Genomic DNA, 16,302 nt, shown 5'->3' with positions numbered 1-16,302 from the left:
TTATTTGTTTACTCTCAACCCCTCAAACCACACCACTGCCAAATCCTTGGACCAACGCTCTTTTGGCCCGTGTGTAGGTGCACCCCGAAAAATGCCAAAAACACAAAATTCAATTACACATGCTCGTAACTCCATAACGCGGTAACGCTCATAAAATGCACACAAAAACACAGAACACGGAAGGAGAAACTTGAGTGTGGAATGGGATGCTGTGCTGGGTACTCTGTGGATTCTCTGCTTAGAGCACTCGCTCCCCCAGCGACGGTGTGCGCTGAATCAACATCGAGGGTGGCTTCGCCGGCAGGGTAACGCTGCTCAGCTCCGCATCGAGTGCGGCCATATCCGCGGTGGCGGTGTTTGTGGCCATACTAGACTTTGACTTGGCGTTCACTTTCGAGGCAGAGGTACCAATGGAGCTGGGCAGACCTTGGGGTGAGGCATCGGGCACGAGGCGTCGCAGCAAACCACCCACACAGCCCCAGGGGAAGGTCCTGCAAAAACAAGACACAAAAAAACGCAGAGTTCAGGTAAAGGTAAATAATATGCATTATTAAAGAGAAACACATTAAAGCGAGACCATTAGGCATGGTAATGTTACGAGGTTACTTTCGGCAGGGCAGGGGCAAAGTCCAGTTCCCCATGGTTGGGGGTGAGTTTTTCGTTTTTTTGTAGGGGTAGGTAGATGAGTGAGCAGTTATTAAATAGGCTGGGATTTCTATCATATTTTTTTTTTGAGGGTTGGCGGACAGGGACATGCTTTGAATATGGAATAGGAATCCTTACATTTTAATGGGCGAACAAACACAGACAAAACTTTATGTTTAAAGTCCAAAGTAGTGGCCATTTAGGTAAAAATGATTTATGGCGCTTCAATGAGATAACAAAAATAAAGGTGAAAGTCTCTAACTGGGAGAGAAAAGAAGGTTAAGAAAGTAGGTCAACCCGCAAGGAAAGTGTCTTGATTTGGTGACCTTTTTTGGAATAGTTTTTCTATTTATTTTCAGAGCTATTTGGGGAAAGATACATCTATGAACATGAATGCCCAAGAACTACTAAATCATAGAAGTATTTGTATAAATAAAAATGCTTTAAGCAAGTAAATTTCTATTCCCTTAAAAAAATTCAACAAGAGACACAGAAAACACCCAAATTCTTTCCATAATCTACAGATCCCCCACATAACTTGCATCAATTGCAAAATACTCAAACACCAGAGAGCCACAATGAAACTTTAATTAATATATTCAAGTCAAGTATTTCGCTTTGATGAGACCCATTAGGGGAGAACAAAACCTTTTACAAGCATTATGGCGCCTAATTAAGTGGGGCGGGGGCCAAATGATTGTGTTTAAAATTAAGTGGAGAACCGATTTGTTTACTCACCATTTGAGGGAGAGCAGGGCCTTCAGGAAGCCAGGTATCACGGCAAGCTTCTCGTTCTTTCGGATGGCAGAAATGACACGATCGGCCACATCGTTGGGATTCAAAGTCGGGACCCATCTGCAATCATTTAGCAATTCAAAATGTCAGTGTCAAGAGTCACAGAGAGTCAGAGTCTCTCCAGGGAGAGAGAGAGAGATTGAGCATGGCACTCACCTGGCGTTCACATCGTCGAACATGCCAGTTGCCTGAATGAAGAACGGACAAATGCAGGTGGTTCGGATGGTCGTATGGCCAAGGACTTCCAGCTCCAGCCTCAGTGCCTCATCAAAGCCAACCTGTAATTATCGACCGTCGAGAGTCAAGACAGTGGCCTGGCATGGGGAGTGGGCAGGGGAGTCGAAGTGACTGTGGAACACTTACCGCAGCAAATTTACTGGCACAGTAATCGACCAATTTGCTAATGCCCACATGGCCGGCCAGCGAGGCAATTGTGGCAATGTGTCCTCGATCATTCTCAATCATTTTGGGCAGAAACGCTTTTGTCGTCTATAGGAATTTCAATATCATGTATCAAGACTCAACATTCTTCAACCTGTCCGGTTGCTCGTTCGTTCGCTCGTTCGTTCAACTCACCCAAAAGTGTGCCATAACATTCACATTGAACGAGCGTTCGATCAAATGATCGGGCGTATCCAGCAGATGCAAACCAGAGACAACGCCCGCATTGTTGATCAGCAAAGTAACCTGCAAGAAACACCAAGCAAAAAACAAGTGTGAGCTGAGAGGAAACATATTTAATTAACATTAATCTTGGGTCAAAAATGTTGCCAAAAAAATTAGCATATTGCGTAACATTTTGGTCTGTTGCAATAACTTGTAAAAATTCTCAACTTGTTTTGACCATTTAGACACACGATACATACTCGTACATAGAGATATGTAAGTAGCCTTGACGGGTTTTAGATTTTGGGGTTTCGCTTGGTCATTAGTTACATTATTTATTGTCCGAGTTTGATTTTGGTTACGAAATATGTGTGGCTAGATGTCTAAGAAGTACGTAGAAATATTTAGCTAAAGATATCGGATATTAGTTTTTGCGGAATTTCAAAAAGAGTTTCAGAAAATATAAATGAAGAAATGAACATAAACGATTGATATGGAATTAAGTGCATTGTAGAATTAATCTTTGTGTCAATTTAAACTGAAGGAAACTGACAGAAATCATTTGTAGGTGTCCAACAGTTCTTCTACACGCTTCAAAGCTTAAGAAGATATTAAAAACAGCTAAACAAAAAACCCCAAATGGCCTTGAAATCGTTGAAGTTCGATGACAACCTGAAACATGCAACGTTTGAAGGTTCTATTAAAAGCAGAACAAAGCCCCTATAATTATAGAATTAACCAATTATAATTGGACACATTTGATACTAAGTCTTTATGAAGAATTAAGTGTCTACTGAGAGACTTCTAAATAAATAGAGAAATAAATATAGGAAATTTTTCTGTAAATTCAAATCTCTTAAGTATCTTCTCATTACATTTTAATAAATTATATGAACCCCAGTAGAACTTTCTATTACCACCAAAACTACTCGCAGAACTTGCCCTAACTTGATTGAAAGTTTCTCGCGCACATTTGAGAAATGTATTTACAAATTACCAAATTTAGGTACATATCAAAATTTTAATTAAAATGTAATTTAAGCAAGTGAAATCCTTCAACAAGAGTTGAGCCATGTCAAGGTCCGATTGCGAATAATGTAAAATGCTTGAATGCCAGCCGACTGTCTGGCCGACATCCGCCCGTCGCTCCCTAGGCAGTTAACCATCTGGTCGTAATCGTAGAGCTACTCTAGCCTCTTACTCGGTATATGACTGCTGCTTTTGCCGCTGGTTAAATAAGTTAACAACAAGTGCAGTGCACAACCATAATGATCCGATTTTGAGGGCGGGTTCAAGTGCAAAATTCGAGTGTGGGGCAGGGCCGTGGGTCATACATTGCGTATGAGCGATTTCAAATCTTCTTGCTGTAACCACGCAAAAACATTTAACGAGGCGTGCATTAAGATACAAACAGCCACAGAAACAACAGTGGCAGTCGCATAATTAAGGCAACAAAAAAAAAACCCCAACAACATCGCCAGGCCATTAAAAAATATTAAATGTTATATTTCAGACAGATCCAAGCAATGCTCGTTGTAGTCAAAACAAAACAACAACACAAAACTCTAAAAAAAAAAGTGGAAAAAAAAGCCAACAAAAGCTGCGCGTCATCTGCATAACGCATGGCTTACTAAGCAGCTGAATGCTGTGTATATCATACACTTGCAAAGGGTTATATGACGTAGCTTTCTGGAGAAGACTTTTCCGCGCTCCATCCTTCCATCCATTCTTATGTGAACATATTTGTATTCATTTGCTGCTATGAAGATTAAAATTCTGGAATCAAGACAAGTTTTAATGCAAAACTATTCGTAAGGGTTCTGTCCTTAGAAAGAGGCATTTGTTGATTTTTTTGGATAAGTTTATCTTCCATTTTGATGTATCTAAAGTGTATCTAAAGCTTCAGCTATCGCATCTTTCCTTCTCTCATTTTTCACTTGTTTTGCTTTTTGTTTTTCTGCTCTTGTCTGCTACTGTTTTTCCCCATCTTCTTTACATTTTTTTGTGACTTTCGGGTTCAACGCTTTTGAGGCTGTCATTATATAACTCTTTCAAAAGGCTGGCTTTGTTTAATTTTCTTCAACCGCCCATTTCGTTCTAGTGGGTTTGCGGGCATTTTTATGCTTGAACTTTTGATATAATTTTCACAATTTTAAAACTGAAATTATATTTTTGCTATTTTGAACTTGTGTCAGTTCGGTAAACATTTATTATGAAATTTGACTCTGGTCATGCATCAAAAATCTCTTAAATTATGGGTTGTTATGCAAATCGTTTTTGGAGCAATTAAACAACAAAATATTAGGTGTAGAAATGGAAATGATTGCTAGGAAGAATGGGGAATGTGGAAGATAAGAAGATAAATTCGTTTTGTTTTACAATTTTCTTAATGTTGGAAGAATAACTAAAGTGCTGGCATTTAGGGGATAATATTCTTTCGTAATAGCTGCCTGCCTTCTTAATCATTTCTTTGTTCCTTTAGAATAATTAATATTCTTTATTAAAGAGTAAAGAAATGTGTACTCTAATGTTGTTCTTTCTATTCTCACACTCTGAAATATCAAACCTTCAACTGTTTAAGCAATAATCAAACTACTCTTTAAAATTCCCTCATCAAATATCTCAAAATACCTGGAAGTCCTAACCAACATTACACAAAGCTATTTGCTTATTGGTTTCCTTAAACATTATTTGCTCATTTCATAAGTTCCTTCATCTGTAATTAACGGACTACCTCAACCCTGACTGGACTGTCTTCCTCATTAGCAAAGCTCCTCAAATACAATTTGTATTTGCACATCACACACTCCCCGCAAATACTCGTACAGGTTCTAATTGATAGAACAAATGTATTACCAAAATAATTAGCAAACAAAAAGGCAACAAGAAAAGTGTTTGACTTAAATAAAAATGTTAAAAATCACAAGAGCTTAGCAAAACAAAGGTCCCCGGTCATATTATGTGGCAGTAATCTTTTTCGGCCTGTTGCAAGTCTGTTTTGAGTGGCAAAGGGGGAGTTTGAGCTGCAATTAGCAGCAAAGATGTTGCTACTCGTGCCGCCTGCAATTAATTTGAATGCAGAAGTGGCAAAAGTGGCAGTGGAGTCTCTCAAGTAGTAGCAGCAGCTACATTGTGGCGGCTCAGCCATGCCATGGGATGGGCGCTGAGACTGGCCCAGATTGTGATAAATGAGCAGATCGAATGCGAATGCGATGGTGAAGCGGTGGCAACCAGTTTGCAGAGGACCGGACCTGGCTACTTCTTTTAAACGTACCTTCTCTTTGGTGTTTTGTATACCCTATATAAGGAGTTATTAAATGAAGGCGCATCGTTTTAAGTAAGCGAAGTTTTTTCTGTATTTATGTTTGAAATAATAGTAATTTATGGCTTAAGGCTGATACAGAATTTCCAGAACATCGAAGGGAATGTAGGAACTTCTTTTCATTGAACGACAGTCAGAATTTAAACTGGTTTCTATCTCTACAATTCCCCAAAATGTAAATCAAAGGAGTCCCACTTTTCGCCTCTAAATTCCTTAAATATTTCCACAAATTCATTCCTAGAGTATCTTAATCCTCGACTCTGAACACGTGCCTTTCTTTCTAGTTTTGGTTTTTCTCTTGCTTTTTTTTTAGTTTGTGTAATGTGCAACAATTTCTCAAGGTTGCCGCAACGATGACGATGCGCTCATGCATATACATTTTTTCCCCTTTTTTTTTACCCCACCCCGACCACGACTTCGGTTGAAATTTATGACATGAATATGCATAAATGTGTTGCAACGGGGTGTGGCAGCGGCACCGTCTTACATGTGTTTTTATGCTGAGGATGAGCAGAAGGGTTCTGTGTGCTGTGTTCTGGCCAAGAAGACAAGCCATTAAACGCCCCTCAACAAACAATTATATGAGGACCAGTCGGATGCCACGTTAGGCGCTCGACTGTAAACAGTAATTACTCGACTTTTATGCTTCAATTGCGGCACGGATCTTCCCTCCTAGCCCATCTCCCTCCTCTCTCTCTCTCTCTCGCGCTGTCTTCTTTCTTTGTAATACTTACATCACCGACTTCTTCTCTGATGACATCGGCCGCCTTGTATACCTCTTCCTTCTTTGATATATCCACCACGTAGCCCTTGCAGTAGCCGCCCGCCTCTTCGACGATCTCAACGGTTTCCGCAATGCCTGCAATTGGTATTATTATCAAATTATTTGAATAGATATCATGGGTAGCAATAGCTAGTGATCCGAAGACCCTTACCCTTCTTGTTGATGTCCCAGATAATGACTTTGGTTCCCATCTTTCCGAGTCGCTCGGCCAGCAGGCGACCAAGGCCATTGCCACCACCGGTGATCAGGGCAATGTCTGTGTTGAGCTCCTTTTCGGGATAGCCAAAGACAATGTAGTACAGGTCCTGCAATTATAAAAGGGAAATTGAATTTAATTAGCTTGGTCTATAATTACAGGAAGGATGTGTAAAAGTAAGTGTCTATCAAGTGCTTTAATGAATTCGATGCCATCTGTGTCATTGAATGTTGATTATAATTGAAGAGTTTTCTCTCAAAAAAAGAATACACAATTTTTGTCACTATTTTTACCATATATTTTAATGCTTTTTATGCATTTTGAGCTTGCGCATTAAAAATTGCAATTAAACCCGCATTGGAAGTAGAATCCCCTGAATAAATCATTTAGAAAAGATGCGCTGAAATATGTTTAATGTACATATTTCCTCAAGATCTAAATGATGGTTGATTGATTGTTATGAATTGTGATTTGTGATGAATTCCCATACCAAATGCATACAAATTTTAAATAAAAACTTCTTAGATGACTGAGTATATTTTCTATTTCTGTTTCCCTATTTATTTTCACTATCTGATTAGCATTATATATTTATTCCATTAGAATAATAAAGTCTCTGTTGACGTCATTCCCCATTCCACTTTTATTCTAAATCAACATTCATATATTCCAATTAAATATTTATAAACAATTTCCCCCAACCACACAAATTCATATGTACATATGTAGGTATACAAAATAAACCATAAATCAACCGCAAATGCTCTAAAAATGTTCAAATACCTTTTGTTGTTGGCCAAGTCTTTTGTTTTCCTTTCATTTCGTTTCATTTCATTTCCTATATGCTCCCGAACCGAACCGAAAAACCAAGTCACGCGTGCGCAAATGTTTACCCCATTTAAAGTTTACATAAAAAAACGGCAGGAAGGAAATACAAATAAAGTTTAAAATTGTAAAGAGCAGCCGAGCATTTGTTTGCGGCAATTGACGAGTGCATGTTAATAGACCGCAAAGCAAAGAGGCGCAAAAATGAATGAACATCGATTGTAGAAGCGGCTGCTACACAATTAATTGAAACATATCTACATATGGGTCGTGTTTATATTTTTTATGTTAAATTTGCAACATTTTTTATCATGTCAATTTAGTGTCAATAAGCTGTCAAAATTTATGGCTATCACGCCTCCAGTGGCAGCCATAAAAAAAAACGAGGCAAACAGAAGAAACAAAAGACTCAGGCAACAAACTTAATTTTTAACATGTTTTTGTTTTATTTCTTGCTGTGGCGTAGTGTTGGTGGTGGTGGCACACAGTAGCACTTTCTGTGTTGCAAGCGTCCCATAAATTTTCATGCCACACGCGAACTTGTTGCCAGCAAATTCGCCTCATCCGCTTAGGGAAACAACTGGCCTTTGGACAGAGGGGGCATCGGGTTTTTGGGCATCGCCCTGGGCATGGGCCTGGGTATTGGGTCTGGGATCTGGGTACTGGGGTCTGGGTTCGAGCCTGGCAAGCGTGTCCAATTATTTTGACATTAACAATGAATGTGTCGCAACAATGTGCTTTTTTTCTTGGATACCTAGTACTTGTAGCACACATGGGAAATATGAGTTGTTGGTCAGACGGTAAGAATCCATTAGGGAGATGAGCGTTGTAACATAATGTAACATAAATTATACAAAAATTAATCAAAAGGAAGGCATGTTTGGGGCATGTTGTCCGATGTGGCAGACAACAATGATGATGAGTGGCTTTTGGTATGTTTCAGCTGGCCCTTTATCCCTTCCTGTTGCTGCTGCTGCTGCTGCCATCTCGTTGACAGACATTTTGTCACATAATTTAACATGCAACTCAACTTTGAATTCATTCCACTCCACACGGACAGGAAGCGCACAATTATAATTTATGCATAATATGATAATCAACATAATAAGAGCAAACGATTTCTTTATGACAAGATACACCGAAAAATATGCAAATTGAAACGGCTTGGAACTTGGCTGGCAAAAAAAAAGAAGGAGAGAAAGATTTTACTGCCTCAGATAGTGATGGAAACTTTTTTTGAAGCTTTTTGTTCACATAAATGTAAATATTGCAGACACGTTTCGTTGTTCGTTGTTTTTAGCCGAATCATTTGAGAATTTTTGGCTGGTTTTCTTACAAGTTTCTGGGCTTGGGCCTGGGATCTATGAAACCTGCCTTGTCAGCATTATGTTGGGGTTTTATTGATCTGTCTCCCTTGTGTCTGATCGTCTGTCTGTCTTTGTCTCTTGTTGATTGTCAAGGTCCCCGACGCATTGACCTTTGTAAGACGAACGGAAAACCAAATCAAATCGGATTCAACTTCGATGCACTGACTTTGAATCGATTGGAGTTCCGACTTGAAGGTCGCTTGTCATTTGTAAGTTATTTGTGGGAAATGGAATTTTAATCAGAGATTTGACCTTAAAAGGGCCAGAAAATTAAAGCAGTCAATTATTGGGCTTAGTGGGATTATCATTAATTTTCCTCTGTGAAGGGGAAGTTCTTTATGTAGCTTTAAAAGGTTTGGCATCTTTATTTCAATCATAATTATAAGCAAATATTTTTACAAATAAGAAAATTTCCATCAGCAACAATGAAGTCTGTAGGAAGCTGTGTCCAGGTTCCAAGAACAATTCCCCTTCAAAATATTACGAACCATTAATTAAGTAAAATCGAGCAAACATCATTGGCAATAATAGCAACAAAAAAAACATTCACCGTGGCTCAAGTTTGCTCAAGTATTTTGAGTGTTTAGCTCATTAGTGTGTCTTGGGATCTTAATTAACGTGGGTTAAAATTCCCTCTCCGAATTTCTGGATTGCAAAAATGCAAACATAAATATGCAAAGTGGCCAAAGGTACACAAAATACCAAATGCCTGCATCACGTAGCAATCATCTTCCCCTCTGGCTGTCGCCGCAGAGACGACTTCTAAGGCGCTAAAGCCGTCTGGGGGTATTTCCCATCCTCATCCTCATCATCATCATCAACATTGGCTGTGCATGTAGTATCGTTAGCCTGGTAATCAAATGTTTGCATGGTGCTTACCACTAAGAAGACAAAAGCAAATTGGACAAACTTGTTTCTCTCTCTCTGCCGCCGCTCCTTACTATGTCTCTGCATTTGTCTCTGTGTGGCGTGTCGGCAGGTCCCCCGGTTCCAAGAGAATTGCGAAAAAATATCAACAACCTGTAGTGGCCGCCTGCCGCATGGCTTGCCTGCCTTACCTTTAAGCTGTACAGTTCTAGAGCCAGCTGAAAGTGAAACTGAATACCAGGCAGGCAGCTACATGCATCCACACATACTTCAACAGAGGCAACAGCCTCTTGCCCAACCCCAAGAGCTTGATAGCACTCGAAACAGTCTGCACATAGTCTGTGGCACACACTCGCACCTGACTGCAAATTGGCTCCAATTTTGGTCACTTTATGAGTGGAGTGGAACAAAATGCACTGGCAGTGGGTTGAATGCAACGAATTTTGTATGCTCTTGTGCATAAAATGTGGCTATACTGTAGAGGTTCCAAAACTCATCAGAACCAACTTGTCTTTAAGCAAAACCAGACAAAATTATGCAGAAATTAAGCTACTAAAAACATAATATAACAATCCATAAAAACATATTATAAAGTTGCACATTTTATAGATGGAATATAAATCACTTAACCCAATCATAAAACCCTCCCCAAGTATTCAGAGTATCAAAAATCTTGAGTGAGTTCGCAGTCCGAGTGCTGCCCGAGTGTGCCTCAAATGGCCAAACAGAAGACTAAAGGCACGAACTTGCCACAAAACGTTGTAAGCGCTAGTGTGTTTGTGTTGCAACCATGCATTGGCCGGCTCCCTCTGTATGAGTATGAGTGACCTTCTTTGCCACAGACAGTTGCAATAGGCACATCCACAGCAAATAAGTTGAAGCAGAATAAAATCATAAACCTGAAATTGAACCCCCAACAACAACTATTCAATTGGCAGCCCGTGTTGCCCGTTGCATTGTGTGTACTCTCCGGGCACATGGCGGCACTCGTACACTTGAAACACTTTTAGCCAATTGGCCAATGATTTTGCACTTTAGGTTTTGTTTGGCTAACAGCCACCAACCGCTCTCAGTGCGCCGCTCCACAGTTTTATTGCAGGCGGGTGGTCGCTGTCATCGATTGCCGGCTGAAGGCCAATTTTCATTTACGGCTATGTGAAAAATTAGCATCCCCATAGCGATTTCTGACAGTGTATGCTGTGTGCAGTGTGCAGTATTTGCTTTATTTATGAATATACTTTTGAGTCAGAGCCAATCAAGTTCTATGCGATCTCAACGAGTGGTTTTCCACTGCAATCTTTCGAGTGGTTCGAGTGGCAATTTGCCAGCCACAACGGATATGTGTTAAGGTGTTTTTCTGCCACATGGAAATGCAAACGGATACCTCAAGTGATTAGCCGGTAGCATATCAAAGTGGTTTAGGCATTAGTTTAAAGCACAGACAAGCCGTCAACGTGCATTTTTTATTGAAAAAAAAGAGAATTTAAGCGCTCAAAACACCTGCAAGATAACTGCTGAGAAGTGGCATAAAGCCGAAGATTATGTTAGCAAGAAATTGAAAAAATACAATTAAATGAAGGCAAATAACCAACACTTAAAATATTGAATTTCTATAGAAAATTGAATGGTGATTTTTTAATTATCAAGGATCAACAAAAACGGAAAAAGTCTCTACTTTTCTGTAAGTAAATATACTTATGTTTACAGGGTATTTACATGTCAGCATGTTGTTGCATATGTTTTTTGACCTAAACCTGAATACTAAACCACAATTTATGACTGACACTTAGGAAAACGTGTCATTGAATGGAGGCTGACTGATTATTCTAGAAAAAAACGAATAATTATAAGTGTAATAGTAACCTGCAGTATAGTTAATTTGTTATTTCCTGTATAGAACTCGTTATAGTTTATTTTTAGATATTTTTATGAAGTTATAAAAACAATCGCAGATTAGTTGTGCATTCAAACAAAACAAAGACAATTTTTTTTAGAGTTTCTAAGTATCTAATTGTCATGCAAAAATCGGATAAACTCATGCCCCAAAACTTCAGCATCTCTTTTTAGATTGCAAATTATCTTAAATATTTTCTAGGAATTTTCGTCTGTGATTTAACAGTGGAGTAAAATGTTACTCATATTTATATAGCCATCTGAGACACAATTTTTTTTCTTTATAGATATTATGTAGACTTTGACGAGGCACACCCGCCCCATAACCCATTTTTCATACAGACAGACAGAGAGACAGACGGCCGCATGGACAGCCGTAACATGGCTGAAAGCACAAGGCCGCATGCGGGTTATGAACCTGCAACCGGCTTCAGCTTTGAGCCAACAAATTGTGTTAGCTTTTTGGCTCGCCGCGGAGCGGTGGGGTGGACGAGGAGGCTGTGGTATGTGTAAGACAACGCATCAGCCAACCAACCACCCCGCAACAACAAACACTTTCAATTTCAATTGCGTTTGCACATCCACACACGAAAGCAAATGAATGCCCGCGAAATTGTTGTTGTTGTTTCTGCTGGCACAGTCATCGCCACAAGTATCTGTACATAAGTGTATGTGTGCCTGTGTAGGCTTGCGGCTAGCCCAAGCGGTGGCTAATAAAAACAGGCTCTCCAAGTGGCCCAAGTGGCGGCAGCCAACACCACCACACCACGAAATGCCGGCAAAATGCAAAAGTTGAACTGGGTCAACAAGCCAAACGCAGTCGCCGACGCAGACGTTGACAGCAGCAGCAGCGGCAGCAGCAGCAGAAGAGGTAGACGCCGCCGAAGTGGCAACAAACAGCTGGCTATAACCTAGCCCCCCCCCTGCCGACTTGGCTCATTACTCGCCACTCACTCTCTTTCCCCTTTTTGGCCAATCTTTTTGTAGGTGGAACTTTCGGCACAAGTTTGTTGCCCAAGTCTTTTGTTTGCCACAAATGCTAGAGAATGCAATGACATAAATCCATCTAATAATACCCTATCGATGCCTACCTCTCCCCTGTTCAACGATTGTTAGTTTGATCACAACCATCAATGGGTAATTTGCAAATTTTCCAGCCATCGATCAAGCCCGCGGAATTGTCATCGCGTAAAGCCTCAATGAACAACGAGTTGGAGATGACATTTTGGCGGTGGAAATTTATTTTAATTTAAAGGATAGATTCGCTTTGTTGTTCCCAAAGCCTCTTCTTTATCCGTTACCAACACTCCCACATAAACAACATACTTTTCCATATCTACCATCCAGGGTATTCCAAACGACAACTCATTCAACCCTGTCAGATCTTTAGAATCATTGTCGTGTAAAGCCCCCGTATGGTTTTACAAAATTTACTAAATTGAAATGCAAATTTTAGCTGGCTTTTAGAGACGCTCCTCAGTGCTGCTGCTGCGTGCTGCTCAGGGTAATGAGCGTCAGGTTTTTGCATTTGGCATGCAAATGTCACTTGTTTCAGTACCCCCCTGCCATTTGCCATGCAGTTCCATGCACAATGATCCACACGATACGGCTAGAGATTGCTTAGCGGGGGACGGGTCTACATTCATGCCACACATTTCACGATCACATCTTTCTCTACCACGAAGCGACACACACAAAAGGTCTCGCTTTGGGCTTTTGGTTTTTGCGGTAAAGTGAAAATATAATTACCACAAACACCGAGGAATCTTATGCAACGAAATTGAAATTGTTTTTATTTTTTTGTTGTTGCTTTTTCTTTTGTTTTGTTATGCGTTTTATTTAAAAACCACTTAGCGTGTCAGCTGCCAGGCAACTTGAAGCTAGCCACTTTTTCGCCTATCTCTCAATATAGGTCTAAAATTTTATAATTCCCTCAGAGCCCTCTTTGGAATCCCCTCTGGCGGGTAATTCAATAATTGTATTGATGGTTTAATCATTTATTTAGATATTTTGCCAATTCACTTGACCGTTTTGTATGTAATTAATTAAGCCTTAGTCTATGACTTGACTAAAACCTATCACAATACACGTGCTCGTGTTCACCCTGCAGTTTGCATATTTTAAGCTTGAGATTGATTAATGACTATTAAATAATTATTAACTATAATTGCCGGCGGTGCAAATTCAAATAATTGTTTATTAACCTACACAAATTGTAGATCGATATTAATAGAGAATTTTCTAATGGCATCAAGAACTAGTTTTGTAACTTTTCCAGGAAGACCGCAATCAATTTTAATGTTGCTGTATTTAATTTTACATACATTGAAGTATTAAGATTTATTTTTGCCCTCAACAACCTTTAATCCCTTTTATTTGTGTATCTATAATTGCTTCACAAACTCCCGCAAGGCTGTTTTGCCATCATAAAAAAATCACACAAAAGTACAAGTAAACTCAAAGCAAATTAAGTTATAAACCAAAAACGCCTCCGCCTCTTCTTAAACTGGAATTCATATATGTATGCTGTATGCTCTCCTTTGATCATATTATCTCAAAATATGTATATTCGTAAATCAAAATAAATTATCTCACTCAATAAGCTCACATCGTTCGCAGGCTGGTTTTACATCATCTTGGGTCCGTCCCTTAACTGGCCTCTTCATCCTCCCTGAGACATGCCAGCACAGATAGCATCTGAAAACTTGTCTCCGCCTGATCTTAATGCTTTAAATCTCTTTCATGGCCCCAATTAAACGTCACACGTGCTGCCATCGGCATTGGCCATTACTTTTGGCCATTTATCACACAAGTGGCCTGCCTGAGAGGGCATCCTTTTGGCAGTTAATTAAATAACTTAAATGTTGTCGTTCATTATTTTTGCACGCAATGCGAATGGCTTGAGTTGGGGCTGGGTTCTGTGTATTTCTGGCAGCATTGACACATTTTCTGAATGGTTGAAGGTAAATGGCACTCAATAAATCACACAACGTTGCTAATCAACTAAAAGACTCAAAAACGCGAAGCTAAATTATTCTTTTAAGCGAAAGAAGCAAATGGGATTTTTAGACTTTAAAAATCTTTGCAGGGGGTATATCATTTCGGTAAAGAATAAAATAAATCAATCCTACAGATGTCATTTTATACATTTATACAAATATTTTCTATTTAATTTTTCAATTATTTCAGATTAAACTACCTTTAAGTGGGAAATTTCAGCTTAAACTAACTTTAAGTGGGGAAAAACACCACGTAGTTTCTCAAACCAATAAAACCCAATAAGTAGAACGTATTTCTATGTAATTATAACAAGTTTTTAATAATATGTGAGCAAGTTTCTGAGGCTGCCATAGAAATGCAATCCAATCGAGCAGCAAGCAAATTTTCCCCACATGCCTCGCCCAAACAGCATGGAAACCTCAGCTCTAAACTGCCTACACTACGTTTATGGTTATCTATGCTTCAGCCTCCAAAATCTAACCTTCATTTGTTGTTAATTAATCAGTTGTAAACAAAAGCGTTTGAGATACAGAAGGTTTTGCCCTCTGGCAAAGTTATAGGCACACAAAAGTCTGACTGTCCGACTGGCCATGAGACATGCATCTGAATAAGATGTGTTACGTGTGGTCAAGCATGGAACGTACCTGAAAAATGAATCCTAGACAGCAGATGATGAACCAGGCCACGTCCGCAAAGGCATCCCAGCTATTCCATAGAGTCTGACGCCAGCCGGTGGCAGGAGGTGCTACTGGTGCTTCCTGGCCATGGACCACACCGTTGCCATTGGGCAGACCATGTCCATGTCCATTGGGGATACCATGTCCATTTCCATTCTGAAGACCATTTCCATTCGGCAAACCATTTCCATTTGGTAGCTCGTCAGCCATTAGATTGTTATTGTTCTTCACCATGTTTCACAGATTTTTGCACTTTTATACTGAATTCTTGTTATTTTTGTTAGATTTACTTCACTCTGGAGCAGAACCACTAAACGATTTTGAAATGGCAATAATTTGTACGTTTCTTTTCGTAATTTTTTTCCGTATGTTAAATGCAAACGAAACGCAACCGCAAGCAAAGACAGCTGTTGTGGTTTATTTCGTGTATTTTTGGGGCTCTGAGGTTTTGTTTTGGATTTAGTCCGCACGGCACGTCCGCTCTCGAGAGCGTAGCAAACGAATTTGAACGTTGTGGAGCTCGAAAGGAATGAATTTCGACTTCTTATTTTGGCGCGCTATTGGATATACGACGCTGGCGACTGACGCCGACTTCGAAGCTGGAGCTGACGGCGCTGCGCTGCTTACTGATCGCGCTCTGCCAGCCGAACGCTGCTCAAGCTCAGCTTTTTCGTCTCGTCTCGCGTCTCTGGCTGTGACGTCATAGAGCTTGAGCTGAAGCTTCGTCGTCAGCTTCAATTTGAGCTGCTTGTTGTACCCTACCCAGAGCAGTGGATATATTACGATATTGAAATTACCTTTGAAAACGAAATGTGAAAGATTTCCGTCTTTATGGTTTGGATTTTCTGCACAGATTCATAATAATGTTGCAAAAATAATTCGATTTAAAGGAAACTCCTTTTTTTCTGAAGATGATTAAACAAGGAGAATGAAATTTCAATTTTATATGCATATTTTTCATAGCAAAGATAAATCATTAAGCGTATCAAAAGCTTCGGCCACCCATCCTAATCTTCCTCTTGTCTGCTGCTTGCTGTTTCTGCTTTTCATTCTTATGTTGCCTTAAGCGGCGTTTCGCTTTACGCTATTCATTTATTTCGTTTTGGTTTGTGTGTAATTTACTGTTATTGTAGCTGCCTTTTGCTTTGGCTTGCAGTTTGCCTAATTGTTTCTCATTGGACATGAAAATTAATTGAGATTTATGCTGCTAAAGTGCAGTTGGTTAGGGTTTATATTTCTGCTGTTGCTTTGTGCACTTATCAACAGCTGCATTAGAATGACGGCGACGGCGTCGGAGAAGTCTCGGAGAATACTAATTAACTTTA

The 16,302-nt window shown here is 39.7% G+C and overlaps 1 protein-coding gene across 1 annotated transcript; it reads right to left on the bottom strand.

The window, feature by feature from the left end:
• Positions 1-12: 12 nt before the first annotated feature.
• On the bottom strand, positions 13-15,496 carry LOC117900542 (estradiol 17-beta-dehydrogenase 11). Its single transcript, XM_034810940.1, has 8 exons — positions 14,945-15,496; positions 6,304-6,457; positions 6,103-6,227; positions 2,017-2,127; positions 1,804-1,929; positions 1,597-1,718; positions 1,384-1,500; positions 13-491 (listed from the first exon to the last, which is right to left on the bottom strand). The coding sequence occupies exons 1-8, from the start codon at positions 15,209-15,211 to the stop codon at positions 239-241; spliced, it is 1,275 nt and encodes a 424-aa protein (XP_034666831.1). The 5' UTR covers positions 15,212-15,496; the 3' UTR covers positions 13-238.
• Positions 15,497-16,302: the final 806 nt, after the last annotated feature.

This window comes from Drosophila subobscura, chromosome U (assembly GCF_008121235.1).
Source record: "Drosophila subobscura isolate 14011-0131.10 chromosome U, UCBerk_Dsub_1.0, whole genome shotgun sequence".
In the NCBI taxonomy this organism is placed as follows: domain Eukaryota; kingdom Metazoa; phylum Arthropoda; class Insecta; order Diptera; family Drosophilidae; genus Drosophila; species Drosophila subobscura.
The sequence above is the reverse complement of the archived record's forward strand: the minus strand, read 5'-3'. Positions and strand labels throughout refer to the sequence as shown.